The 26460-nt window shown below is 44.2% G+C and overlaps 2 protein-coding genes across 5 annotated transcripts in view; one reads left to right on the forward strand and one right to left on the reverse strand.

The window, feature by feature from the left end:
- Nucleotides 1-6360, forward strand: part of LOC106567509 (SH3 and PX domain-containing protein 2B) — a 92571-nt gene extending 86211 nt beyond the window's left edge. For all 4 annotated transcript variants that reach the window (XM_014136822.3, XM_014136823.3, XM_014136824.3 and 1 more), the window contains 3 exons: nucleotides 1300-1346; nucleotides 1512-1637; nucleotides 1823-6360. In XM_014136822.3, coding sequence (XP_013992297.3) covers nucleotides 1300-1346; nucleotides 1512-1637; nucleotides 1823-3490 — 1841 coding nt within the window. In that variant the 3' untranslated portion in view covers nucleotides 3491-6360. The remainder of the gene's footprint in view (nucleotides 1-1299; nucleotides 1347-1511; nucleotides 1638-1822) is intronic.
- Nucleotides 6361-6840: 480 nt separating this feature from the next.
- The window catches only part of LOC106567511 (serine/threonine-protein kinase 10), a 48689-nt gene continuing 29069 nt past the window's right edge, over nucleotides 6841-26460 (reverse strand). Inside the window, exons 8-19 of the mRNA XM_014136826.3 lie at nucleotides 22595-22732; nucleotides 19163-19837; nucleotides 16702-16832; nucleotides 15734-15857; nucleotides 14555-14734; nucleotides 14377-14469; nucleotides 14125-14254; nucleotides 13306-13430; nucleotides 12931-13119; nucleotides 12383-12508; nucleotides 11960-12073; nucleotides 6841-10088 (exon numbers count right to left, since the gene is read on the reverse strand). Of these exons, the coding sequence (XP_013992301.1) occupies nucleotides 9948-10088; nucleotides 11960-12073; nucleotides 12383-12508; nucleotides 12931-13119; nucleotides 13306-13430; nucleotides 14125-14254; nucleotides 14377-14469; nucleotides 14555-14734; nucleotides 15734-15857; nucleotides 16702-16832; nucleotides 19163-19837; nucleotides 22595-22732 (2166 nt within the window). The 3' untranslated portion in view covers nucleotides 6841-9947. The remainder of the gene's footprint in view (nucleotides 10089-11959; nucleotides 12074-12382; nucleotides 12509-12930; nucleotides 13120-13305; nucleotides 13431-14124; nucleotides 14255-14376; nucleotides 14470-14554; nucleotides 14735-15733; nucleotides 15858-16701; nucleotides 16833-19162; nucleotides 19838-22594; nucleotides 22733-26460) is intronic.

Below are 26460 nucleotides of genomic sequence, written 5' to 3' on the forward strand. Positions count from 1 at the left end.
AAAAACGGATGAATTTACAAAACGTGCAACACCCGTTGAATGTGACCGTTGTCAGCAAGAAAACGTAATTCAATTGTTGCCAGCTGCACGGTTAGCCACTAACACTCTAGATAACATAAAAACAGCCTAACCAACTCTGCTAGGGCAAGTAAAATGGTCAGTGAGGTGTTCTCATTTGTTTCTGGAAGTAGCTAACAAGCTAGCCAACTTTAGCCAGTGCAAGTGCTTGACTGGTGTTAAGGTCAGAACGCTCAGATCAACCCTACTCCTTAGCCAGAGCGTCCAGTGTGCGCTCTGAACGCTCCGAGAGCGAATCACTGAATTTGCGAACGACTCTGAGCGCACTCTGGCACAATGGAGGCAATTTACAGACGCACCTAAAAATAAGACCTCTCTATGGCCTGTTGTTCACACGCTTATCTGCCCTCTCATTGGCTAGAACGGTCTCCACCTGATCTTGCCTCCTCCCATCTGCCTTCCATCTTTGAGGACATATTTCTGTTAGAGCGGTCACTTGACCATCTTGTCAATATAATACAGTCTTTGATAAGGGTACACTCGAAATGGCCAGCAGTCCACCCCTTATGCAATCATTGACTTAAAATGGGGACACCAGTTCTATTCATTCTATTTCTATGGCAGCACATGCGGTCAGGAGAAAGTGTCTTTTATATTTTTTGCTATTCAAACGGTTATTACGGAAACCCATGACCATTTGTCATGGGTTTTCGTAATTATCATCATCCAAACTTTTATGACCTCACAGCCCTAGTGATAAGACATTTAGAAGACAACTAACCCCCCCCCCCCCAAAAAACAATAATCAGGTATTGTTTTTCTTTTGGAATTTGATTGTGCTTTTAGATGGATGAAAGCATAGTGAAAACACATTCAGCAAACTTCTGGCTGTCTTTGAGTTGCTGAATTATGGTTGAAATGTCATAGATCAACACCTCAACCAAATATTAACAAAATGTCCACATTGAAATGACGGTGTGCCCAGTTAGTAATCTCGCTCTATTCAATCTGTATGGCAGAAGTTCACCTTTACAGTGTGGTTGAAATTTAAAGGCAATATTCCCACTTTAGCGGAGACTGCATCCACGGTAAACGCTGCTTATGTCAGTGCAATCATTACCTTCCAAATTTAGGAATCTTTTCAGATTGAATAAAGCCCTTTGTTTCCCCTCTGTCTGGAACTAATATCTCCTCCTATGAGCAGTTGATGTCAATGCAGGCAGTGTTTTGAGACTGATGGGGTGTGCTGTGATAAGGTTTCATCTGCCTTTTCCCCTACAGAACAAGGGGCTAGACAGAGACCACCTCCACGCAGGGATCTCACCATCGTAAGTACCCCGCTCCAACCAGTTAACCGCACAATGAGACGCCAACAGCACTCATTAACAAAGACATTTGACTAAATTAGTTTTGCATTGTTTTGATGTGTTGACCTGCCACAAGTCAAAACCTGATACTGACTTACTCTTTCTTCACACCCTCCCTCCATTTAGCCGAGGGGGCAGAACCTGCCCAAGCCGCCCACCCCTCCTCAGGTGGAGGAGGAGTTCTATACCATCGCAGACTTCCAGACCACCATCCCCGACGGCATCAGCTTCCAGGCTGGGGTCAAAGTGGAGGTGAGACTCGTCACATCTCAACACATTGGTAGATGGTTATTGCTTGAATGTGAACAGCCTACCAAATCCCACCCAGAGAACCGTTTTTGATTGAATGGAAGGGCATTTTAACTGCTTCCCCTCAAAATGCTGTGTATTGATTCCTGATTCCTTGAATTCTCACTCATCCCGTTTCTGTTTTTCAGGTGATAGAGAAGAACTCCAGTGGCTGGTGGTACATTCAGATTGAAGACAAAGAGGGCTGGGCCCCTATCACCTTCATCGACAAATACAAGAAGACCAGCTTGACCCCGCGCCCCAACTTCCTTGTACCTCTGCCCAACGACTTGGTCCAGCTGAAGCTGGAGGATGGCACTGCTAGCGGTGCGGGGCAAGAGGACAGCTGGTCCAAACCGCTGCCAGACGAGCCCACGGCGGGGAGCGAGTCCATAGCCCGGCCCAAGCTCAGGGACTGGAAGTCCAGTGCCAGTAAGGCGGCATCTGCTTTCTCCGGGCCCCTGCCCCCAGCCCCGTCTGCCCCACCGGCTGAGGAGAAGCCAGCCCTGCCACCCCGCAGGGAGTCCATCAACAAGAGCACGGACATTGAGATTACTGTGGAGAAACCCAGGCCAGACCTATCCAAACCCTTGCCTCTGAAAACCCCTGCTCCAGGGGTCATCATGCCCCTGCTCACCTCCAAAGCTGCCCCCTTCAAGCCAGACAAGCCCCCCGAGCCCAAAAGAGAGGTCACGAACAAACCTCTGCATTTGAAGAATGAGATGGGTCTGGAGTGTGGCCACAAGGTCTCTGCCAAGGAGGTGAAGAAGTTCAACCTGAAACCTGTGGCTAAGCAACCACCCAAGCCCATGCCTGATCCACCGGAGGAGAAACCAGAGGCCAACGGCCCTGCACTGTTCATGAAGCCTAAACCCGTAGTCCGGCCCAAACCCGTCCCAGCTGCCAAGCCAGAACCGCCAGCTGAGAACAAGCTGGATATCACCAACCTGAGGAGCAAGCTGAAGCCTTCAAAGCCAACTGAACCAGGCTCTGGATCAGCAGAGCCAAGCCAGCAAAACGGCGCTGCTCCCAACAATGGCCCTAGCAACACTCTCCCCAAGATGCCGCCGCCCAACCTCCCCCCTAATAATGCTTTACCCAAGATGCCTCCTGGTAATGTACCCCCCAAGATACCCCCTCCTAATAATGTTCTCCCAAACATGCCACGTCCCAACAGCCCCCCTCTCAATGCACTCCCCAAGATGCCCCCGGCCCCCAATGCTCTCAATGGCAAGGCCAGCGACGAGCCCAAGTTCCCCCCCAAGCAGCAAAACGGCCACGGACAAGTGAGCCAGGATGTCCCCAAACCCGCTGTTCCCCTCCACAAAGAACCTCCAGGGAGGCCAGCCGTCCTCCCTAAGCGACCCCCTCCACCCAAAAAGACCTCTGAGCCATGCAGCCCTACAGAAACCAAAGCTCCCCTGAAAGAGCTCCCAGACACCAAGACTGCTCCCCCCCAGCTCAGCAGACCACCTCCCCCTAAACCCAAGGCCTTCATGCTGCCCCCGCCTAAAGACAAGGACAAGGGGGAGCCCAAGGCAAAAGTGCCCGTGGCCCCAAAGCCCCTGGTTAAGATTGAGAAACCAGGCCCTCCGAGGGATAAGTTGCCTCCTCTGATCAAGGATCCCAGTAAAGAGGAGCTGTTCTTGGCCGTGGCGGACTTTGAGGGTGACGATCAGATGGGTGGCTTCAAGGAGGGCACCGTGTTCGAGGTGATGGAGCGGAACAGCAGCGGCTGGTGGTTTTGTAAAAATCTAGGAGAAGGGCCAATGAAAGAGGGCTGGATCCCCTCCAATTACCTGACCAAGAAACCCTAGGTACCAGGTTCTGTTGGCCTTTTTAATAAAAAATATATTACTAATTGTATTTAATTAGCTTTTATTTATACGTACCTTTTTAATTGAGATGTGTTACTTTGTTAAATTCCATTTGTTTAGCAAGAATGAACCAGCAATGTTTTTTGTTTTGCATATTGTTTAGTTCTCTTTTTTTGTACTTTTTATCCTCGTTACAAATTACTAAGCATAAAATCCGTAACAAGCAAATGTTCCTCTGTTCACCTTTTGTGCCATATGTTACTCAACAAGCCTATAATGTAATATGATACAGTAATGTTATCACAAGCTTTGTAATAGAACAGATGAATGTCTTTCCAAGCCTTCTATAATATTGTGCGTCAAGCTTAAATATATGCAATTTAGCTAGTTAGTTTCTCAGTATATCAAAAGATGCTTCAGTGGAGTCATAACTGACAGTGCAAAGCATTTGGAAAATGGGTCCCTCTTCACAAAGCATCTCAGGCTAGGAGTGCTGATTTAAGATCAGTTTTGCCTTTTAGATCATAATGAATACGATTACATAGATAGGGGGTACCTGATTCTAGATCAACACTCCTACTCAGATTCTTTGTGAATACTGGCTGAGATAATTCACAAGACAAAACAGCCAAAACAAAGCCTAAGGCAGAAGGCCATGGATACTCAAAATTCCTCAAAGAACACCCCTCCTACACTGAAGGCTGCAATGGGAGTTCAAGAGGACATTGGCTTTCAAGTACTAAAATATTAACACTGGGGGGAGGGGCACCTGTCTTTCAACTCACTCTTGAACATTGTAATAGGAGAAGGCACAAGGTGCAATTTTAAAATTAGGCAGTGCATCATCAGTTTCTCTTGTCCTGTCAGTCATTGCATTCCTTAGAGGTATTTATAACTTGTCAGAAATGTCCAGTTAAAAAGCTTGGGAACCCCTGGCTCAATAGACCGATGGAGAGGAAGTATAGAATGTACAATTGAAAGCCTTAGCCATGTTTTAAAACACTCAAAGTTGCTGCAAGACGTTGGGAGCTGTATTGTATACCAGGGTTGGAGTCCAACTCCTTTCAGGATGGACTTCATTGAAATGAAATGGACCCTTTCCCTGGTGTTCATAGTACAATAGGTGGAAAACCTATTGATTTCATAAACTGTAGGTCTACCATTATCAATACAGCCCCTAAATGAGAGAGAATTGATTTGTGCAATAATAATAATAATAATAATAAATACAGCGTTACTGGATCTCATAAAAAGGTGCTCAAATATAAAGTACATAGTGTGATCATTATAAAAAAACATTTACATTAGTGTTTGACTGGTTCAAGCACAGACTTAGCAAAATAGTTATTTTTAATCGTACTTCCAGAATGAAGTAATGTCAGCTGTCACTTTCTTTTTGTTTACTTTTCACCTCTTGCCAGGCCTGGGCCTGTTTTGCCATAGTTGGAACTTAATGATGCATTGTTCCTACAGCCGAAGTAGTAACATGCGTTTCCCAAAACACCACGCAGAGAGAACTTTCACCAAGTGCGTCATTGGAGCATGTGTCGATACTATTAGGTTCGAAAGGAGGATAGCGGATCCTAGAGAAGCGCCTTCTCCATTCAAATTTGACCTTAATATAATTATGTCACAATACTGGACGACAGATCAGCTCCTGGAGAAATCGCCTATGGCAGCAAAGATGGAGGCGGCTTATTATAATGGTTACCTGTTAATAATGCATTACGTCACAGATAATTAATGGTCCTACACATACATATATGGAAATTGCAGACAGTAGCCTACAATTAGATAAATAGAACATGAAATTGATTTAAATAGGATTGAAATGAAATATGCAAATGTAGTGTATACTCACTTATACAGTCATCTTGGTTTTCATTTGAAGCATATTTTGTTACAATTGCAGACATTGCCCACTTTGTAGCCTATTTGAAGTTCTGATGTTATCGGTGGTCACAGAGATGGATAAAAATCCATTGATGGTATGTTTAGCGGAAGTCTTGTGTATAAATTGACGTGGAAGGACACTTTTTTTTAAAAGCATGCAACGATGCACTTGGCTGTTCAAGTGGTGTGAGGCAGTCGGTAAATAGGCCTAACAAGCATTTAAGTGCGACTAGTAACTATGCCTACTATGAAGGTTCTAACAAACTTACCCTTAAGATGCTTCTGGGAAACTGGGCCATGGAGAAAGAGGGTTGGTCTCCTAGGAGACGCACTGACAAGGCTGGGAGTGCCTGTAGCTCAGGTTAATTGGAGAATCTCAGACTATGGTTGATCTGATTCTGCTCCTAGTTGCTTTGATACCATGTTTTTCCCATCCCCCTCAAATCTTCTCATGTTAACATACTAGGTCCAATGCTGTGTGTCAGGTCCCTAACCAGCATTGAAATCATGAGTAACTTATAGTTTTCCATCTTTGGCCAGTGTGCATAGTACACAAGTAATGATATTCATAATGTCAGATTTGTAATGATCAACACTAGTGTCAACTCATGGAGTAAGACCTGATAGTTAGTGGAATGTGAGTGAAACCTAGATTGGGTTAGGGTATGGGTTGGAAAGACATGCATTCTACAGTTTGGTTACTGAAGCATAAGGAGATACACACAGGGATGTGAACACTACAATAAAACAGTATGGATTGTCTTGTTATTGCTTTACCCCAAACTGGTCAATTTAATTTGAAAATGAATTTATACAAGAAACTGCTCGTTCTTTATTCTTTGAGATATGCAACATAAACACCTTTCCCGCTGACATATTGCGCATATCCCATCTTAGTCCTGTAATGTATTCGTTATACTTGTGTATTTCCCCCTCATGGTTCTCTTTCATATTAAGTCAATAAACATTAAATGTTACATGGTATCTTGGTTTTCCTTGGAAATGTTCCTTTATTTTGAGGAAACGGATGCAACCCAGATCAAGAGTTAACCGCTGATAGCAGACACTCAATGTTTTGTCGGTGTAACTGCATTGGGGCTGTCAAATCGGTTGAGCAGCTGCTCTTCATTGTCATGAAGCCACACCCATCCCACTTGCTTTAGAAGTTCAGAGCAAGGTAAGTGTAGGCTATATAGAAATGACGCTCAAATTGAAAATCAGTCAACAAAATGAGGATTTCTAAATCAGCCTAATCGATGTTTAACTTACAGATCACATTCCAATGTTCCAACTAATAAACAAGGCTGCATGGGATTTCTCTTAATGCAACTCTGTGCAGCCAATGGCAATGTACGCTTTAGGTATAAAGCCGGGGGCCACGTGGATTTGACAGTTTTATGCGGGTGTCGGCCATTGCGGCTCTGCGAGAATTGAGCCCTTACTTGAGAACAAGCGTAGACATTAGAACGTTTGCATTTATTAGACTCATGTACAACAGTGGTTCCTTCTGCTGAACAGTCATTCACTCACACCCCTTACAAAATAAACTTTTAAAAAAAGGGAAACAGACAGAAAAAGACAGTCATTGCAAATGACAACAGAAGAGAGAAAAACAAACAAATTAAAATACATCTTGAGAGAGTAGCTGTACCTGATAGTTGACCAGATTACTGTAGATTAACACAGCGCTGTGGAACCCGTTCCGTGGAGGGCCTAGTTTCTGCTGGCTTTTCCTTTCAATTAAGACTTAGACAACCAGGTGTTGGGAGTTCCTTACTAATCAGTGACCTTCATTTATCAATCAAGTAGAAGGGAAGAGCGAAAACCCAGACACTCGGGCCTCCAGTGATCTAACAGGTCTAATTGGTCAAGAAAACAAGCCCCATTTTCAAAAGCAGCTGGATACATATTAACTGCAAAATAGCTCTGATGCACTACCTCATAATTTAGTATACTCCTCTCAGTGCAAAGAAAGGCACATTTGGTGGAGGAAAAATGACATATTGCACTTTCGTTAGCAGACAGTACATTTAATATCAACAATGGAAAATAACCCCAATACACTTAAATGTAAAACTTTATCTCTTAAGATTCCTACAAAGACAGTATTCCACTTTGCCTTTGTTAGTTCCCATCCAGTGTGCTAGTATTGCCTTACAGTAAAAATGCAGCACAGAAAAACATTTCAGAGACATGAACACAATCAACTAAAAAAAAAAAAAACTAATTTTCTTCAACCCTTGAATTAAAACAAAAATAAATTGGACTACAAATAACTTTTCCCTGACTTCTGTATTCATTGAGTGTTTAAGCTCATCTCATCAAAATGTAAAACTAGGGCTCTATTCTGATCAAAACAAGGGCAAATTATCTGAGCATTTTAATGCAATTTTAAGTTAATATATAATACAATATGCCATTTAGCAGATGCTTTTATCCAAAGCGACTTACAGTGAAACTGATTTCAGTGGGAATTCCATTAATTCAGTGTTAACAGAAAAAAAGTGAATTCTGAAGATCATGCTCTGTGCCGATCTTTGTAAAGTAATAAAGAAATGTGAAAAAATAAAATTTGGCAACTAGATATAGACTCAGCAAAAAAGAAACGTCCCTTTTTCAGGACCCTGTCTTTCAAAGATAATTCGTAAAAATCCAAATAACTTCACAGATCTTCACTGTAAAGGGTTTAAACATGCTTGTTCAATGAACATGCACCTGTGGAACGATCGTTAAGACACTAACAGCAATTAAGGTCACAGTTCTGAAAACTTAGGACACTAAAGAGGCCTTTCTACTGACTCTGGAAAAACACCAAAAGAAAGATGCCCAGGGTCCCTGCTCATCTGCGTGAACGTGCCTTAGGCATGCTGCAAGGAGGCATGAGGACTGCAGATGTGGCCAGGGCAATAAATTGCAATGTCCGTACTGTGAGACACCTAAGACAGCGCTACAGGGAGACAGGACAGCTGATTGTCCTCGCAGTGGCAGACCACGTGTAACACCACCTGCACAGGATCGGTACATCCGAACATCACACCTGCGGGACAGGTACAGGATGGCAACAAGAAATGCCCGAGTTACACCAGGAACACACAATCCCTCCATCAGTGCTCAGACTGTCTGCAATAGGCTGAGAGAGAAGCAGGGCTGAGGGCTTGTAGGCCTGTTGTAAGGCAGGTCCTCACCAGACATCACAGGCAACAACGTCACCTATGGGCACAAACCCACCGTTGCTGGACCAGACAGGACTGGCAAAAAGTGCTCTTCACTGACGAGTCGTGGTTTTGTCTCACCAATGGCGATGGTCGGATTCGCGTTTTTCGTCAAAGGAATGAGAGTTACAGCGAGGCCTGTGCTCTGGAGTGGGATCTATTTGGAGGTGGAGGGTCCATCATGGTCTGGGGCGGTGTGTCACAGCATCATCGGACTGAGCTTGTCATTGCAGGCAATCTCAACTCTGTGCGTTACAGGGAAGACATCCTCCTCCCTCATGTGGTACCCTTCCTGACATGACCCTCCAGCATGACAATGCCACCAGCCATTCTACTCCTTATGTGCGTGATTTCCTGCAAGACGGGAATTTCAATGTTCTGCCATGGCCAGTGAAGAGCCCGGATTTCAATCCCATTGTGCACTTCTGGGACCTGTTGGATCAGAGGGTGAAGGCTATGGCCTTTCCCCCCAGAAATGTCCGGGAACTTGCAGGTGCCTTGGTGAAAGAGTGGGATAACATCTCACAGCAAGAACTGGCAAATCTGGTACAGTCCATGAGGAGATGCACTACAGTACTAAATGCAGCTGGTAGCCACACCAGTTACTGACTTACTTTTTATTTTGCCCCGCGCCTTTGTTCGAAGACACATTATTCAATTTCTGTTAGACACATGTCTGTGGAACTTGTTCAGTTTATGTCTCAGTTGTTTAAGCTTATGTTCATAGAAATATTTACATGTGAAGTTTGCTGAAAATAAACGCAGTTGACAGTGAGAGGACTTTTCTTTTTTTTGCTGAGTTTATGTGCGCCATACTTGGGTGTGTTCATTAAGCGAGAAACTCTTTGGAAGAAGACCGATATTGCAGTGAAACAAAAGTGCGTTTTCATTGGCTCCCAACAACACAGCATTGTCTGAAGTACATTTTTTTCTTATGTTCCACATTGCTCCTCAGCTGACCCTCTTTGGGATATATCTCCCCACCACACCCTTCTAACTATAGGTTAGTCTCATGCTTATTGGGTAGACAATAAACCAATGGGGATCTGAGTCAATTTGGTGCTGTAGGCAATATTAATAGGAAGGAAAAAAGAAACACTGCATGGATGAAGAACACCCCATCTATCAAGCAGCCTGATGCACGTGGAGTTAAAGACAATCCTCAAAGAAAATATGACCAAGCTTTGCCATCTTGGGTTAATAAAATGATAAAATCTTATAAACAGGACTTAAAACATAACTATTCCTTAAAAATGAAAGAAAAGTTCAGGAGGACTGAGGCAGCTGAGTGGTCCTTTTGGGCATGGTGTGGGATAAGGGGGTAGGGTGTTTGGAGGGGGTGAGATGCCAGTCTACGTGGTAGAGGACTCAGAGTAAGGGAGGAACTTGGTGAGTTTGTTTGGGGAGCTGGGGCTCAGGCACTCAGAGTTCTCACTCATCTTAAAGAACACCTCCTGATCCCTCTTCCTCTGGGTCAGCTCCTCTTCCAGAGCCTGGGAGAGAGGGGGGAGGGAGAGAGAGATGGGTAGAGAAAGACACTTTAAAACGCTCTCCAGCCATTTTCAACTTTCTGCTGAAAAACGATATCCCAAGACTAAATAGAGTCCGTACACAAACTTAAAGGGGCAAGCCTCAGTTGAAACAATAACGTATACTCCCACCTCTGTTTTGGTAAAATGCTGGGGGGTGGGCCTGGAGAAATAACCACTCAAATTCACAGACCGAGCTATGGATGCCAGGACTGACCATCCAAGATACCCAAATTATAGTTAAGTATTTGAGGCTAGACAGCATGTTTACAAACGAAGTAAAACAAGCTTAGAATTTGGGGTTTTAGTTTGAAACGGTGCGATTTGTTTTGATTAGCGAATGAATCAATGTGATTCGGTTTGTCACGACGCACTAATATTGTCTTGCATAAACACATTCATTTTCCATTCTAAATTCAAATCTGCTGCTGATGGAGCTCATGAGCAGGATCTGCCTGAGCTGACGTGTGTGTAAATTATGTATGTACTATGTAGGCACTTGAGACAAAGGAGACTAGGCATCTACCACCCCACTATCAGATTAGAGGGGATGTAGCATGTTTTTTGTCCCCCCACTTTGGTTCTGATATCACCATCATCCACTTGTCATTTTAACAGATTAAGTGTTAGAGCTAATAACGCATCAATATTTATCATTTACAAATTAGCTATGACGTCGCCAATGAATATATAGCACAACTTTGGATCACCTCCCCCAACAAAAATCTAATGGTTTTGACTGTTTGAAAGTTTAGTGAGCTTTCTTTGTCCTCCTGCTTTGCACCTCGCAAAGTGATTGCTGTAGTCATTATGAAATTAGCAACTTTGTCTAAAAATGACCATATACACCGATTGTTTAAAGCAAAACTACCAAAACTATTGCTGATGGTGAACCTGATCAAAATATTGTAAGCCCCTTTCAGCCGGTAGCATATAGTCAGACGAGAGTTGTGTCTACGGTATCTTTTAATTCCGGTAAAAGGCTATTTTTCATCAGCGCATAGCAATACCCTAGTAAATTACATTGGTTGTCACAACTAAAAGCCTAATATCGCGAAAGTAATTTTTAGCATTTTAATGCTGAAGGTGCGGCGCAGATATGCACGATCAAGAACAGGACGCCTGTGCAAAACTGGGCACAGTGCGCAATTTGACTAGGCTACTGATATTCCCTGGGGTTATTCGGCATGCAAAATGACTTGTAGATTGATGACTGTCAACAGTTAAATACTTATTTCGACACTGAAGGAGAGGACTCCGTTATCCCATCTTTTGTGACATTTTTGGAAGGTAGAAAGCAATATGAGCAACCATTTTTTTTTTTTTTAAAAGAGTGAATCGACGATTTGTAACATTTGAATACATTTTCGGACCAATACATGCTACAATTGAGTCGGTTTGGGGTCCATGGAACGATTCAGTCGTATATTAAATGTTTGAAATCGGGACCGAAGCGTTACATCCCTAGTGTGTGAATGATAGATATGACTAATTCATAAATCCAAAAATAAATCCAAAAATTGATGTTGCAACTGAAAATTGCCCCTTTAAACGGTGCAAAAATGTTTGTTTTTTTGACAACTGCAAATGTCAAGGGGAAGGCCATTCAAGGAGTTGTGCCATGTCATACCTGGACCACTTATTAAGCTATACCATTTGTTAAGTAAATTAAGTTAGAAATAAAAAGGTGAAAAGAATACTGGAGTAGGACTTTAAATCTTGTCTTACAATAATGGCAACAGTAATGGACATCAATCTAAACGTAAAGTGCTTTGAGGCCTAGTGAAAATGACACCCAATGTTAACTTTTCAATGTCAACGGTATGGCCGCGTACCTTCTTCCTAGGCTTGAGCTGCTCCCTCCACTCCTTGAGATGGTGGTTGTGCTGCTCATCCAGAGACTTGAGTCTCTGAGTCTCGTTCTCAATGAGCAGGTGGCACTTCTCATTCTGCGCTCACACCACAATGCAGTCAGTCATTACATAACACTATTCATGGAGCACCTGTGGAACTTATTTCCCTACTTTACAAACCTACTGAATTTGGGGATTTTCCTATTATTGTACATTATGCCACATACATGCAGGCATTCTAATGCAGATAGGTTCTCATCACATTCTCATCACACCCGCCAGCTTTCAGGCTGGCGGGTGTGCTCAGGACAAAAATGATGTGCAAGGGTTTGACACCCAGGGTCAAATAAGATAAAGATATATAGATGGACATTATTCAGAGAGAGTTTGATGTACTGTGGTCACCTGTAGCTGCTGGAGCTCCCTGACGTTGCCCTCACACTGGCTCACCATGTCCCTCATCTGGTGCTCATGCTTCTGCTGCAGGTGCAGCCGCTCAGCCTTCTGACGCTTGTCCTCCTGCTGGGCAAACTGGGGAGACACACACACACACACACACACACACACACACACACACACACACACACACACACACACACACACACACACACACACACACACACACACACACACACACACACACACACACACACACACACACACACACACACACACGAGAGGGAGAGAGATGGGGATGAGGGATTCGTTTACACCACTTAGGCCTGATACAGTTCTGTGATACGAGTATGATATTACCATTTTTCTAGCTAACCACTGCACGTGTTTTCTGACCGCTTGAAGAGACGTCAGCGCTCATCTATTTGACCGTCTTGCCTCTCTCTACCCCCCATCCCATATAGCAACACCCCTACATGTTTGATTTTCTCGTCCATTCACACCCAGTCGTCGTCCCGCGTCCCCCCACGCCAGGCCGTTCTGGAGTTGTCTGGTACCTGTTTGATCTTCTCGCGCTCATCTGGCACGCTGCCCGTGGAGTTGATGCGGAGGCTCTTCTTGAACATGACCATGCGGGTCTTGCCCTCGCTGCGCTGGATCTTGGGCAGGCGACCCTTCTCCTGCTGCTGCCGGGCCTTCAGCAGCTCAATCATCCGCTGGTTGTAGCACTGCATCTGCTCTTGTTCCTAGGGAGAACGTCATGTGTGAGGATGCGCACACACACACACACACAGAGAGAGAGATAAGTGCGCGCACACACACACTATGCAAAGGTAAGGGGTTGTTTGAGGATATTAGCTGAGCATACAAGTTTTAACCCCGATAACCGGAGTAGGTTCCTTTCCCAGCCACACAGATAGGGTTTGCTATACCTTCTCATGCTTCTTGAGCAGCTGGTGCCGTTGGAGGAAGTACTGGTCTTTTAGCTGCTGTTTCAGTAACTGGTGCTTCTCATGAAGGTTCTTCTCCTCTAGGTCCCAGATAGTAGCTTCCCTGTCTGAGGTTACAAAAAGTGGAGACAGCCAGTGAATGAAAATAGTTTGGAAAGCAGTTGGAAGAAGAGAAAGATTCTCTCAAGTCAGAGATAAAAATATATCTACATTTACATTTACATTTTAGTCATTTAGCAGACGCTCTTATCCAGAGCGACTTACAAATTGGTGCATTCACCTATAATATCCAGTGGAACAACCACTTTACAATAGTATAGTACAATAGTACAATAATATCTCAGGGGAAAGATCATAAACACTAAGTAAGCATTTGTTAAAAGTTGAGGGCTTAAACAGAGATCAAAGGTGTACTTTACAGGGAAAGTTTGAGATTTAGGCAATGAAGCCCTTTTTTTCTACTTACCCAGAGTCAGATGAACTCATGGATAAAAACGTTGTGTCCTCGCTATGCAGTTTGAAGGAAGTTAAAGGTTGTTTCTGGAGACATTGCTAGCTGCCTCATGTAGACTTCCAGTCATTGCGCTAATGGAAGTTAGCAATGGCTCCTGAAACTACCTTCAATGTGCATCCTTCAAACTGCACAGAGTTCATCTCTCTGGGTAAGTAGAAACTGACAATCTCAAACCATCCCTTTAACAGATCTCAGGGAGTTACTAGACCCCTCCCAGAGCAGCAGCTAACAGTTTCTGACAACAGTGTTGATGGCACCCAGCCATCCAGTGTGACTGATGCTTGTACCTCTGACAAGGTGCTGCTTCTTGTTGAGACACTTCCTCTCCGTCTCGGAGATCTCCCTCTTGTTCTCCGAGATTATCCTCTTCAGCGTCGTGTCCAGGTGGTTCTTCTGGGCCGACAGGAAGTTCTGCTCCTAAACCAGAGGAAACAGGCAGTGATGAGACGTTAATATGTGATTATAGCTAGCTACCATTAGCATGTTAAGTGGATTTAGAGGTCAGCGGTGGAGCGATAAAGAAAGCAGCTTGTGTTTACCTCAGTTTGTTTCATCTGTGTAAAGGTGTTCATGCTCTGTTTCATGCTGTCTTTCCGAGACTTTCTGGGGAGCTTCTCAATCTCATTCTTCATCTGGAAAGACAATTGTAAAACGTATGGACTTAATAAAACACTCCTTTCATTTTTATGCTCACCGTCCACAAGCACTTCCTCACACCTCTTTTTTGTTGCGCTTCATCTGATCCTGGAACTTGTTGTAGTCACGGTCCTGTTCGGAGCGGATGCGTTTGGTCTCGTCCCTGAGCTTAACGGCGTGGTCCGTCTCCATCTTCTCGATGGTCTGCTTCTGGTTCTTCTCCAGGCTCTCCAGCTCCGTGTCATAGTACTTCTTCTTCGCCTGAGAGGAGCAGAGAGAAGGAATTAAAACATGTTCACCAAGAAATAAACCTATCGCCATATTTATATCATAAGTAGCCATGATCCTGGTGGGCTAAGGAGGGGGGAGAACACAAAACTGGGAAGGTTTGGAAAATGTCAAAAAGGATAGAGAGACAGGAGGCTGGTGGGAGGAGCTGTAGGAGGACGGGCTCATTGTAATGGCTGGAACGTGGTTTCCATATATTTCATGCGTTTGACTCCGTTCCATTTATTCCATTCCAATGAGCCCGTCCTCCCACCAGCCTCCTCTGCAGAGAGGATATCCCCTACTTGTTCATAGACCGATGTAACATGTGTTCTCTCTTTTGGCAAGGGGAGGGTTGTGGAAAAGGGATTCCCTTAACCAGACAGCTATCCAAAGGGATGCTGATATGACATGAGTGTTCGAGTTAATTCAGGGGTTCTGTCCTTCCATAAACAGAGGAAGAGAGATATTATGGTGTTGGTGTGGATTGGAGGAATTCTGGTATTTTTTTACATTAGTGGGCGTAGATACAAAAAAAGAGACCATTGTTAAGTCGAGGCCTCTATCAGTGCACACCAACCCCGCGCCGGCCACATCAATTACGAACCCCACCCGATATCAGGACAGATTTTCTACGCAACCCGACCCACCAGCATAGAATTGTTCCGAGAGCCGATCCGAGTCTAAATATAGCTAATTCAACCATTCACTTAGGTTTAAAATCTCAGCTCCTTTTCAGTTGTCCCAACTTTTCCTTTGACAAAAAGGGTCCCATTGTCAGCAAGACGCATCAATTAAATTCAGGCTACAAGTTTAGGCCAGGGTTTCCCCAAAACTTTTTTTCGTCCACGACCCCATTTTCATATCTGAAAATTCTTGCAAACCCAACCATGGGGAATTTTATTTTTTTATTAACAGCCGTGGGTATCCAACCCGATGCAAGACTATAGTGTGACTGTTTTTGTCAGTGTGTGTGGGTGTGTCTAGACCTACGTTCATCTCCTGGTCGAAGCGTCGCTGCATCTGCTCCTTCTGAGCGTCCAGCTTTGTGTTCAGTAACGCTTGAGCACGGTGCTCCTCCTTCTGCAGCAGCCGCAGATCCCGGAGCTCCTGACGCCTGCACACACAGTTCAAATATTCTTACGGTCTTGACCTTCACAGACTTTCAGACAATCTGAGGGAGATGACATTGCCTTGGAGTAAAAACAGTTGGAGGCAAATAATTCCACATGAAAGATATAATAGTCAAAACAATTTACACTGAATCAGTTCTGAGCACCATGAGACAATTGCCTCTGGTATCAGAAGACAGACTGGGGAATATATTCTCTCCATGGAGATAAGAGAGGAGAGTTCACGGGAAGCCTTGCTCCCTCCATCACAGTGAAAACAAAAGCTTACAGTTTTTAGAGGAATCTGACTATCAGGTAGTAAGTGTGCGAGTCATCACCAGTCTATGACACTGCCTGAACCAACAGAGTGTGGTGTCAAATGATCACCACTAGATGGCAATGACTGCACACTTAGCTCCAGATCTTTAACTCATGACGTTTCAGAATCCTCTACCAAGTTTCAATTATTTGTTGTCAAATTGGGGCGGTTTAGGGACTCGTACATGTTCATGCAAAAGAGTGAAATATTTGGCCCATATCGAAACCAGTGACTGGTATACATTGTTTACTGGTATACTGAATATCTTATCACTGTTAGGAACTTATCACAATCCTTCCTTTTCATTCACAGAAAGAGTATGTTCCATGCTATGTTGTTCACACGACCTCAAAGGGCAAAGACCAGACCAGGATGGCCAAATTAGGACATCTGAACACCACCCCAGGCACTCAACAACTCTCAGTATCCCAAAGATCCTGTTTTATACAGAGAGGAGTAGACCCGGCCCCTTTTCCTGACCTTGATTCAGGGAGATAACAAAGGGTTTTCAAGGAAGCAGTGTGACTTGCCTGAGAAACCTCATCTCTTCATCTTTCTTCTCATCATCGCCGATGATCTTGGATGTGGTCACGCTGACCTCCAAGCCGTCAATGACAAACTTCCTGGTGCGCTTCAACGTCTTACTGGAGAAACGAGAGTCCTGGAGGAGACAGAGTTATTAAGGGGCACAGTGTGTGTTTAGTGTCACAATACAGTACCACGATTGAGTGACTGCAGCAGTGTTATTTTTACCATTAGGACAATTATATATATATATATATATATATATATATATATATATATATATATATATATATATATATATATATATATATATATATATATATATATATATATATATATATATATATATATATATATATAAATAAATAAATAAATAAATAAATAAATAGGGACTTTCAGTCCACTTCACGTTTGGTTTCCTTGGCATGATACATGACGACAACACACTAGTGTGTCTTTAAAGGAGAAGGTGGTGTTTGGAGAGCACTGTACATAGTCTGCCTGCCAGTTGACAGGAAAAAGCAGTAGTGGAAAGGCATGGACACACCGTCAGAGTTTGCCGGCCGAGGGCACTTAGCAATTCTAAACAGGGTGCCGGCAGTAATTTGCAAACCAATTCTACAGCGGGTGGTCCCTAAAAACACACTATGCCGAACGAACTGCAGATCAACATTTGGTGCGTGTGTGTATGGTCCCTAAGACAGGGTGATCCTGCTGGGCCGGTCCTCTATAATTACCCTGCTCTGTTGTACAGGGAGGGAGTGCCATGCAGGAAGTTGGATTCTCTCTGACAACAGAGCTCTCATCCCCCAGTACAGAAACAGAGACTCAACACTGGTTCTTACTGGTCACTGGGACAGAACCACACCAGTCTCTGCCCAGGAAAAGTAGCACAACCCCTGGGTGACATGGCCACTTTAAGGGCTTTTTCGTGGAGATAATGATCATCCTATTGATGAAAAGTGAAAATGTAAGGGGCCAGCTGAACAAACACCGCTCCCTGTACGTCTCTCACCAGAGAAGGTACTGTAAGTAAACATGTCCTGCTGTAGCCATTTTTCTAAACCTTCGACAGACACTGTGTCCGATGACGTGTGTGTGTGTGCGCGCGAGCGAGAGTGATGACATCGGTGCATAATGTATGTGAACAAGTTGAGCACACATCCAGTGTGCTCTGAGGGCACAGGTGTTTGTACTGCAGCAACAGCTCAGATGGGGCCTAGCCTCCCTCCCTTGATCTGTGTTCTCTCATACAGCTCCATTCATAAACCCCTGGTTTTCCTGACATGCCCAGTTCATGTATATAGCCTCACACTGTTACTGGGTCTAACATAGATCTCCCATTCATCTAGCCCAGCGGAAAATTAACTGCTGAATAATCTGTTCTGGAAAAATACATATCACAAATGGGACACAAGTCCAATGAATAGATTTCCAGTGATGGCCAGTCCATAAACAACCAGAAGCTCCCCCAGCAACAATGGCTGTATAGAAATGACATCCACAATACTGAATAGAGCTCAAAACAAAGAGCCATTGGTCATAATGGATGGAAAATGGAATTCTATTAGCGCAAACAGACTCGTTATTAAAGGAAGGGATGTGTCCATTTTCTAGAGAACATCAGTTTGATTCCATCTCAGAGCCTCTTCTGCTAGAAATGAAGCTTTTGCCATAATTCTTTGAACATAATCAGCTTATTTCAGTGGAGTTTGACTCATTGACAAGTGCATGTATGAATGCAGGTTAGGGGTAGTTTAAGACAAGCTGTTCTTTGTTGTGAGCTCACACCCTCGGACAGGGCTGCCCAACTGATGGCCCGCGGGTGGTTTTATTTGGCTCACTAAGTTTTCTGAGCAAAGGAAAATACAATTTTTTTCTTAGACATAAGACCGTAAAAACACCAGGAAATCAACTCCAAGTGATTTTAAATAAAGAAATGTATTCACAAGTATTCCCATGCATAATGGAGATGTGATCATACTCAAATGTTAGCAAGGTTTGAAATTATTATGTTTTAGTCAAACATTATACACTATATATAAACTCGTAAAAATCCAAATAACTTCACAGATCTTCACTGTAAACGGTTTAAACACCGTTTCCCATGCTTGTTCAATGAACCATAAACAATTAATGAACATGCACCTGCCCGGACGACACTGGTCCAATTATGCAGTCGTGGCCGACTGCGACACAGCCTGGGATCGAACCCTGGTCTGTAGTGATGCAGTGCCTTAGACAACTGCGCCACCCGGGAGGCCTCACAGCTAGCCATTGTTATGTAAAATGTTGCCCAAAATATCCCAGTGGTCTTGCCTTGGTCCCAAGCCAGAGCAGGTCTGCCGAGACCATGGCCCAGAGAGTCACTGGAGCCGGGCCGTGGAAATACGAAAGTCTGAGGTTTTTTAGTAAAAACACTAGGAAAATCATTGGAAATGTGACATTAAACATGGTGTTACTCACCACCCTGGGGCAGAGGGATCCATCATCCTTGTTGACAGACATGTCTCCTGACAGGTTGAGGCTGATGTCCATGCTCTCAGAAGCAGACACGTTGCCCACATCAGAGTACCTCTTGGAGATCATGCCATTGGCGTTGTGGTGGGCCATCAGGTTGTCCATGTTAGCACCTACGGAGACACTCTCCCTTTTCGAAGGCCCCCTCCTCATGCTGCCGTTCAGCCCGATCAAAGGTGTGAGGTCTGGGGTAGGGGTGGTGGGCCCTTTTCCCCCAATCACAGGCACCTCCCCACTGGCCATGCTACCGCTTCCTCCCTTCACCACCAACTGGCTTTGGGGCATTTTTGGTACCATCTCGGGCTGTGCCAGCAGGGCCGGGTTCTCTGTCAGATGGGTGTCCACAGGCTTGCCCTCATCCGAGGTGCTCTTCCCATCCTCAATGCCCGAGTCGGAGCTGGAGAAGGCCTTGCCAGAGGTCTCGCTCTCGGGCTTGTCAGAGTCCACAATGCTGATGCCCTCATCAGGGAGCTGTTGGTCAATCAGCTGGCCATCCCTCGTGCGGGAAGGTCTCACAAGGGGTTTGGCCTCGGCCCCCATGGGGGTTTTGGTGAGTGTGTCTGGGGCATTGTCCCCTTGTAGACTGGTCTGACTGGTTTGAGACGGGTCCTTGCCTGGAGGCTGGGGAGAGGAGAGGAACACTTATGTGCGGCAGTGACAAAGCATTTCAACACGGGTGCCTTTTTTCACACCTTTTCCCCAGAAGCACCTTCAGCGCCAATGTTGAAAGTAATCCTTCTAATACGAGCCAAATGAAATGGACTTAGCCTTAATGCTTGATGGTCTTATTCCTAATGCTCAAGTTCTCTTGGCTTCATATTGCAGTAGATCTGCAGCGTTGACCTTTAGTGGTACTGTCTGTAGCAATGCAGAGGTTCCTTTCTAAACTCCTACCTACAAAACTTACCTCTCCTGCGCACTGGAGATAAAGTATGTAATCAGTAATAACACACTAATAATAACAACAGGTGCAGATCCTGTTGATGTCCCGTGGCTCACATGCAGAGAGCGGTCTCGGAGCGTTAAGTTAACAATGGTCATCAGCCACCTTTACAACCGGGGCCAGCCTTTCTAAAAGAACTCTAAAAACACAGTTGGAGAGACCTGGCTGGCTGCTCCCCAGGCCCTGAGATAAATGTTTACAACCTCTCCGCCAATACACCCACTGCTACGCTCTGTGTGTTTCAGGGCCGCCAGCAAACGTGTGGCGAGCAGGCATTCGCCCCCAGTACTTTTCAATTAGGTGGGGCAGAACCCCACCACTTTAGATTCGGTTTAATACAAAATTACACAAAAGTGTTGAAAACAGGGACAAAGTAGTCTTACTGTTTTTTTTTAGATGGCCTTGCCTCATAATTCGTCAACTCGCACACAACTTGTAGCCAATGTCTTTCTCACCAGAGTACTGCAGGGTGTGTGTGTGTGTGTGTGTGTGTGTGTGTGTGTGTGTGTGTGTGTGAGAGAACCAAAAGATTTACGGAAATTGCGGGTCTGGCATGTGCACATCTATAGAAAGCAGCACGCACTCTTCACTTCACGCCAGTATTATTTTAGCGAACAGGATAATAACTCACTCCCGACAAAAGCAAAAACTCTTTACAGAAATGTTGTGGCAGCCTACAAATCTAAAACAGTAGCGATCTGACACGCTGTATCACTCTGATCAACTGTGGCCTACACCTATGCGCCCGGCCCCGTCCCATTTGGCCAGGCTAATGCTCTGCCTAATGGGACAACAAATCAGGCTCAACTAGCCCGGCTGCCATCAATTGTCCGTCTTTCACTTAGACAATGGGGATGAACCAGAAAGATCAGTTTTAGGCTTACTGGAATTCCTTACATTTTTGTGATTTTCTTTTTTTTTTTTATCACCTGGGCAACTTGTTGTGTGCGGGGGTTTTCCGTCAGGTGAGCGCAGGAATGAAACATGCTGATCTCTTGACTGCGGGTCAGCAGTAGCTATAATGCAAGAGGACAGGACAGACCGCTGACTATACTGATGCTCTAAGGGAAGCAATAATGAAGACCGCTATGGTCCATCCAAAATGACTGACCTGAAATGACCTCCGGTCCATATCACATAACAGTTATGAATGACTCATTATCACCTAGAAACAATCCTACCAATCTAAATGTCCAACTTCAGTACTGTTTGATTAGGAAAACATACAGTTTAAAGGCAAGTGTATATGCTTACCTAAGGGTCATGTCTGTGGAAAAGGAACCATGTCAAACTTTAAATAATGAAGTCCCCCAAGAGGTGGTAAAGTGATATTTGTGCCAGTGTACAGGACAACAAACAGCATCCATTTTTAACGGTGGGTAACTGGGTGTGTGAAAGCAAGTGTTCCAAATTCTGTTTCTTTGTTTGAGCACCAGTGATTTAGTGCCCTCTGATCTCCCCTCACTTTCTAATCCAGTCCCCCCATACATTCATGTACAATAAACCCATTACTCTCAACCTGAAAAAAACTGTTAACTGGAGGCGTTTGATTAGTAGATGTTTTAGGGGCGATTTCCCGGACGCAGATTAAGCCTAATCCTGAATTCAAACCCATGTTCAAAAATGGAGATTCTCCATTAGTCCAGGACTAGGCTTAATCTGTGTTTGAATAGTAGAAAGACCATATGGAGTCCTCGTCAGGGACATAATGACCATGGCAGCTGGAGTTTGAGGTCGTCCAGGGAGTGTGTGACTATCAGCGTCTGCAGAATGTGCTTCAGTGTGTGTGTTCTATCCTCTCAGTGAGAAGTGTGTGCATGTCCTCCGCCCCCATCTCAGTGGGCGATCCGAACACCACAGAAACACCCCCACACTTTAGAGAGCGCTGCCCTGCTTAGTCAACACCAGGGTTTCCCAATCTCCGTCCTGGGGGGGCCCCCTGTTCCCCCCCCTCTAGCACTACACAGCTGATTCAAATAATCATCATCAAACTTTGATTATTTGAATCAGCTGTGTAGTGCTAGGGCAAAACCAAAACATGTAGCCAGGGTGGGGGGACACCAGGACCGAGTTTGGGAAACCCTAGTCTAGACCACACACACATACACAGGAACCTGCAGATTCTGGGGTGTGGGGCACGCTAGCAGAAACTATCAAAAGAAAAGTCAGACATAGAAAATTCCAAAAGTAGATGTACTGTACTTTAATTCGGCTATGTACATATCACAATATCACATCCACAATGACTGCTAAACAGAATATGTCTTGGTTGTATAAGCCAAACTACTTTGAGGCCTACGTGAAACGAGAACTTCAGGAAACAATAGGAAAACGCCACTGCTAAGAACAGATGTGAAAGTTCATTGTAAGAGAGAAGGATATAGGATAAAAGGAATGCGGGAAAGGAGAGAGAGAGAGCAGTAGAAGGGTCTTACCACTGGGACTGAGAGCTCAGCGGTGTCCTCCTCTCCTTCCTCTCGATTGTCCTCGATTTCCTCCATGACTTCAGCCTTCGCCTCGGCAACCAGCTCTCGCAAGGGTCTGTTGGTCTTCACCGAGCAGACAAAGGGGTGCTGGGGGCACAGGGAGGAGGTCAGGACAACCATGTTACACCCATAGAACAACACTTGATTGACAGGGGCATAGAAAGCAAACAGGGGAAAAAGGTACTTTCACAGGAGAGAGAAACTTAATCTGCCACCTGTATCTACTCATGGCCGTTTCTAAACAGTAGAAACAGTAGCAACCATCCATGAGGCCAGGGTATGAGCTCAACCTGATGAAACAATGAAGATAACCCCAAATCCTCATGTGTTTATAATACCAAGTTCCTAGAAAAGACAGGGCAAAAAACGTAATAAGAATCATTTAATTAGCGTAATAATAGGAGCAGGCTTGAGAGGGGATAATTTGACAGCCACAAACAAGGCTGTGAAAATTGAAGTGCAGCAAAAATAAAAGAGCAAGCATCCATTATTCAGGTGATTTGAACAATGGCTAATTTAATTGGCCCAGCTGGCACAGGCAGGTAGGCAAGTGACAGGAGTGTGGCTGAGGCAGAAAGGGACCCTCTGGGCTGCCTCCATCCGTGTGGATAGCATTAGCGATAGCTTTAAACTTCTCCAATGACAGAAAATGCATCAAGTCAACAATGACTCAGGGAAAGCAGAGTGCCAGCCATCACACAGGAGAGGAAAAACACCCAGGCAAAGTGCTGCACTTGAACACCACAACGCAGTGTCTGGAGTATCAAGGAAAGCAGTGAGACGCATTTGAAACACCTCACTAAGACTTATGGACTTGGCTCACTGGCACTCCAACAGAACTGATTCAGCCTAGAGGTCAACCGATTATGATTTTTCAACGCCGATACCGATTACTGGAGGACCCAAAAAAAAGCCGATACCAATTTTTTTTTTTTATAAAAAAATAAATACAAAAAATAAAAAATAAATAAAAAATAAACATTAAAAAAAAAGAAAAAAAAAAAAAAAAGTAATTTTTAAAACGGCCCATTTTTTTGGTTTATTTGTAATAATGACAATTACAACAATACTGAATGAACACTTATTTTAACTTAATATAATAGATCAATAAAATCAATTTAGCCTCAAATAAATAATGAAACATGTTCAATTTGTTTTAAATAATGCAAAAACAAAGTGTTGGTGAAGAAAGTAAAAGTGCAATATGTGCCATGTAAGAAAGCTAACGTTTAAGTGCCTTGCTCAGAACATGAGAACATATGAAAGCTGGTGGTTCCTTTTAGCATGAGTCTTCAATATTCCCAGGTAAGAAGTTTTAGGTTGTAGTCATAGGAATTATAGGACTATTTCTCTCTATACGATTTGTATTTCATACACCTTTGACTATTGGATGTTCTTATAGGCACTTTAGTATTGCCAGTGTTAACAGTATAGCTTCCGTCCCGGTCCTCGCTCCTACCTGGGCTCGAACCAGGAACACGTCGGCAACAGCCACCCTTGAAGCAGCGTTACCCATGCAGAGCAAGGGGAACAACTACTCCAAGTCTCAGAGCGAGTGACGTTTGAAACGCTATTAGCGCACACACCGCTAACTAGCTAGCCATTTCACATCGGTCACACCAGTCTAATCTTGGGAGTTGATAGGCTTGAAGTCATAAACAGCGCAATGCTTGAAGCATTGCGAAGAGCTGCTGGCAAAACGCACGAGTGCTGTTTGAATGAATGCTTACGAGCCTGCTGGTGCCTACCACCGTTCAGTCAGACTGCTCTATCAAATATCAAATCATAGACTTAATTATAATATAATAAACACACAGAAATACGAGCCTTAGGTCATTAATATGGTCGAATTCGGAAACTCTCGAAAACAAAACGTTTTTTCTTTCAGTGAAATACGGAACCGTTCCGTATTTTATTTAACGGGTGGCATCCCTAAGTCTAAATATTCCCGTTACATTGCACAATGTTACGTCATAATTACGTAAAATTCTGGCAAATTAGTTCGCAACGAGCCAGGCGGCTCAAACTGTTGCATATACCCTGACTCTGCATGCAATGAACGCAAGAGAAGTGACACAATTTCACCTGGTTAATATTGCCTGGTAACCTGGATTTCTTTTAGCTAAATATGCAGCTTTAAAAATATATACTTGTGTATTGATTTTAAGAAAGACATTGATGTATATGGTTAGGTACACATTGGAGCAATGACAGTCCTTTTTCACGAATGCGCACCGCATCGATTATATGCAACGCAGGACAGGCTAGATAAACTAGTAATATCATCAACCATGTGTAGTTAACTAGTGATTATGATTGATAGATTTTTTTTTTTTTAATAGGTTTAATGCTAGCTAGCAACTTACCTTGGCTTCTTACTGCATTCGCATAACAGGCAGGCTCCTCGTGGAGTGCAATGTAAAGCAGGTGGTTAGAGCGTTGGACTAGTTAACCGTTAGGTTGCAAGATTGAATCCCCGAGCTGACAAGGTAAAAATCTGTCATTCTGCCCCTGAACAAGGCAGTTAACCCACCGTTCCTAGACCGTCAATGAAAATAAGAATGTTCTTAACTGACTTGCCTAGTCAAATAAAGGTGTAAAAAGTTATTTATTTATTTTTTTTAAATACCGATTGTTATGAAAACTTGAAATCGGCCATTCCGATTAATCGGTCGACCTCTAATTCAGACACTCTTTGGAACGTTGCAGCAACACTTCCTGGGTATACATGGAAGCTAGCTCTATCACCGTTATAAAAAAAACACAGGTTTGGTTTCCGGCTCAACTAAACAGTGAATCCTTTTCTGGGAGGTAGTGGTAATTCAGTTGATTCAACACATATCACACCGCAGCACCTCGGAGACCCCATGAGACCCTCTCCCCATGCCCTGTCTCACAAAGGAGGGTCACAACTCAGGGCTAGTATTCATAAAGCATCTTGGAGTAGGAGTGCTGATCTAGGATCAGTTCCCTCGTCTATGTAATGTACATTCATTATGAAAAAAAGGCAAGGCTGAGCCGAGATCAGCACTCCTACTCAGACTTTACTCTGCCCCTCCAGCTTCAACAGATTTACTATGAAAACTGAGCCTGGACCAACACTGCTACACTAAGCAAAATGTTCACTGGGTGAAGAAAGCAAACGGACCAGCATTAGTTCCCAGCCATGTTTGATCCAGCCGTGGCTCAGCCCAGCTTAACAGCTCCCTCAGATGTTTGTCAGGGAGGGGCTGGTCTGGTCTGGACGGCTGGTCTGAAATGCTTCAATGTGAACCACATGGCCGGCACAGAATGGCTGGAGTTAGGTGAAGTTATTCTTAACCTCTGGTCCAGGGCAAGTTATTGTTTGTTCTTCCTAATGGTTAACGTTGGGATTTGGGTTTTGGTAATCTGATCCTAAATCTGTAGTTAGGGCCCAATGGTCACGGCTGTGGTGAATTATGATACTTCATCATGTGGTTGTGTAGACAACATGTATACAACATTCCCCCACATGGGATGAGGAGGCCATGGACAGGACATAACAGAGTAGGAGAGAGGAATAGCTACAGTCGCATTGACTAGACTTATGTTTGTCCCCTGACACATACTATCGCACATGGACACCGTCCAAGTGTTGACTGGAATAATGGATGTAAATAAACTACACTTCCAACAATCTCAATCAATGAGTGATCCACAGACCAAGTAACCCCCAAGGCCTCCTCCCCGTGTCACAATGCATGCCAATAAGCCACAGCGGGTGCTGTTGGCTGCTGTTCAAGGCGTCTCATTCCCATCAACGCCATCTCGCTGGAGTTAAAAACAGCAGTGGT

Source organism: Salmo salar, chromosome 13, assembly GCF_965601325.2.
Source record: "Salmo salar chromosome 13, fSalSal1, whole genome shotgun sequence".
NCBI classification, from domain to species: Eukaryota; Metazoa; Chordata; class Actinopteri; order Salmoniformes; family Salmonidae; genus Salmo; species Salmo salar.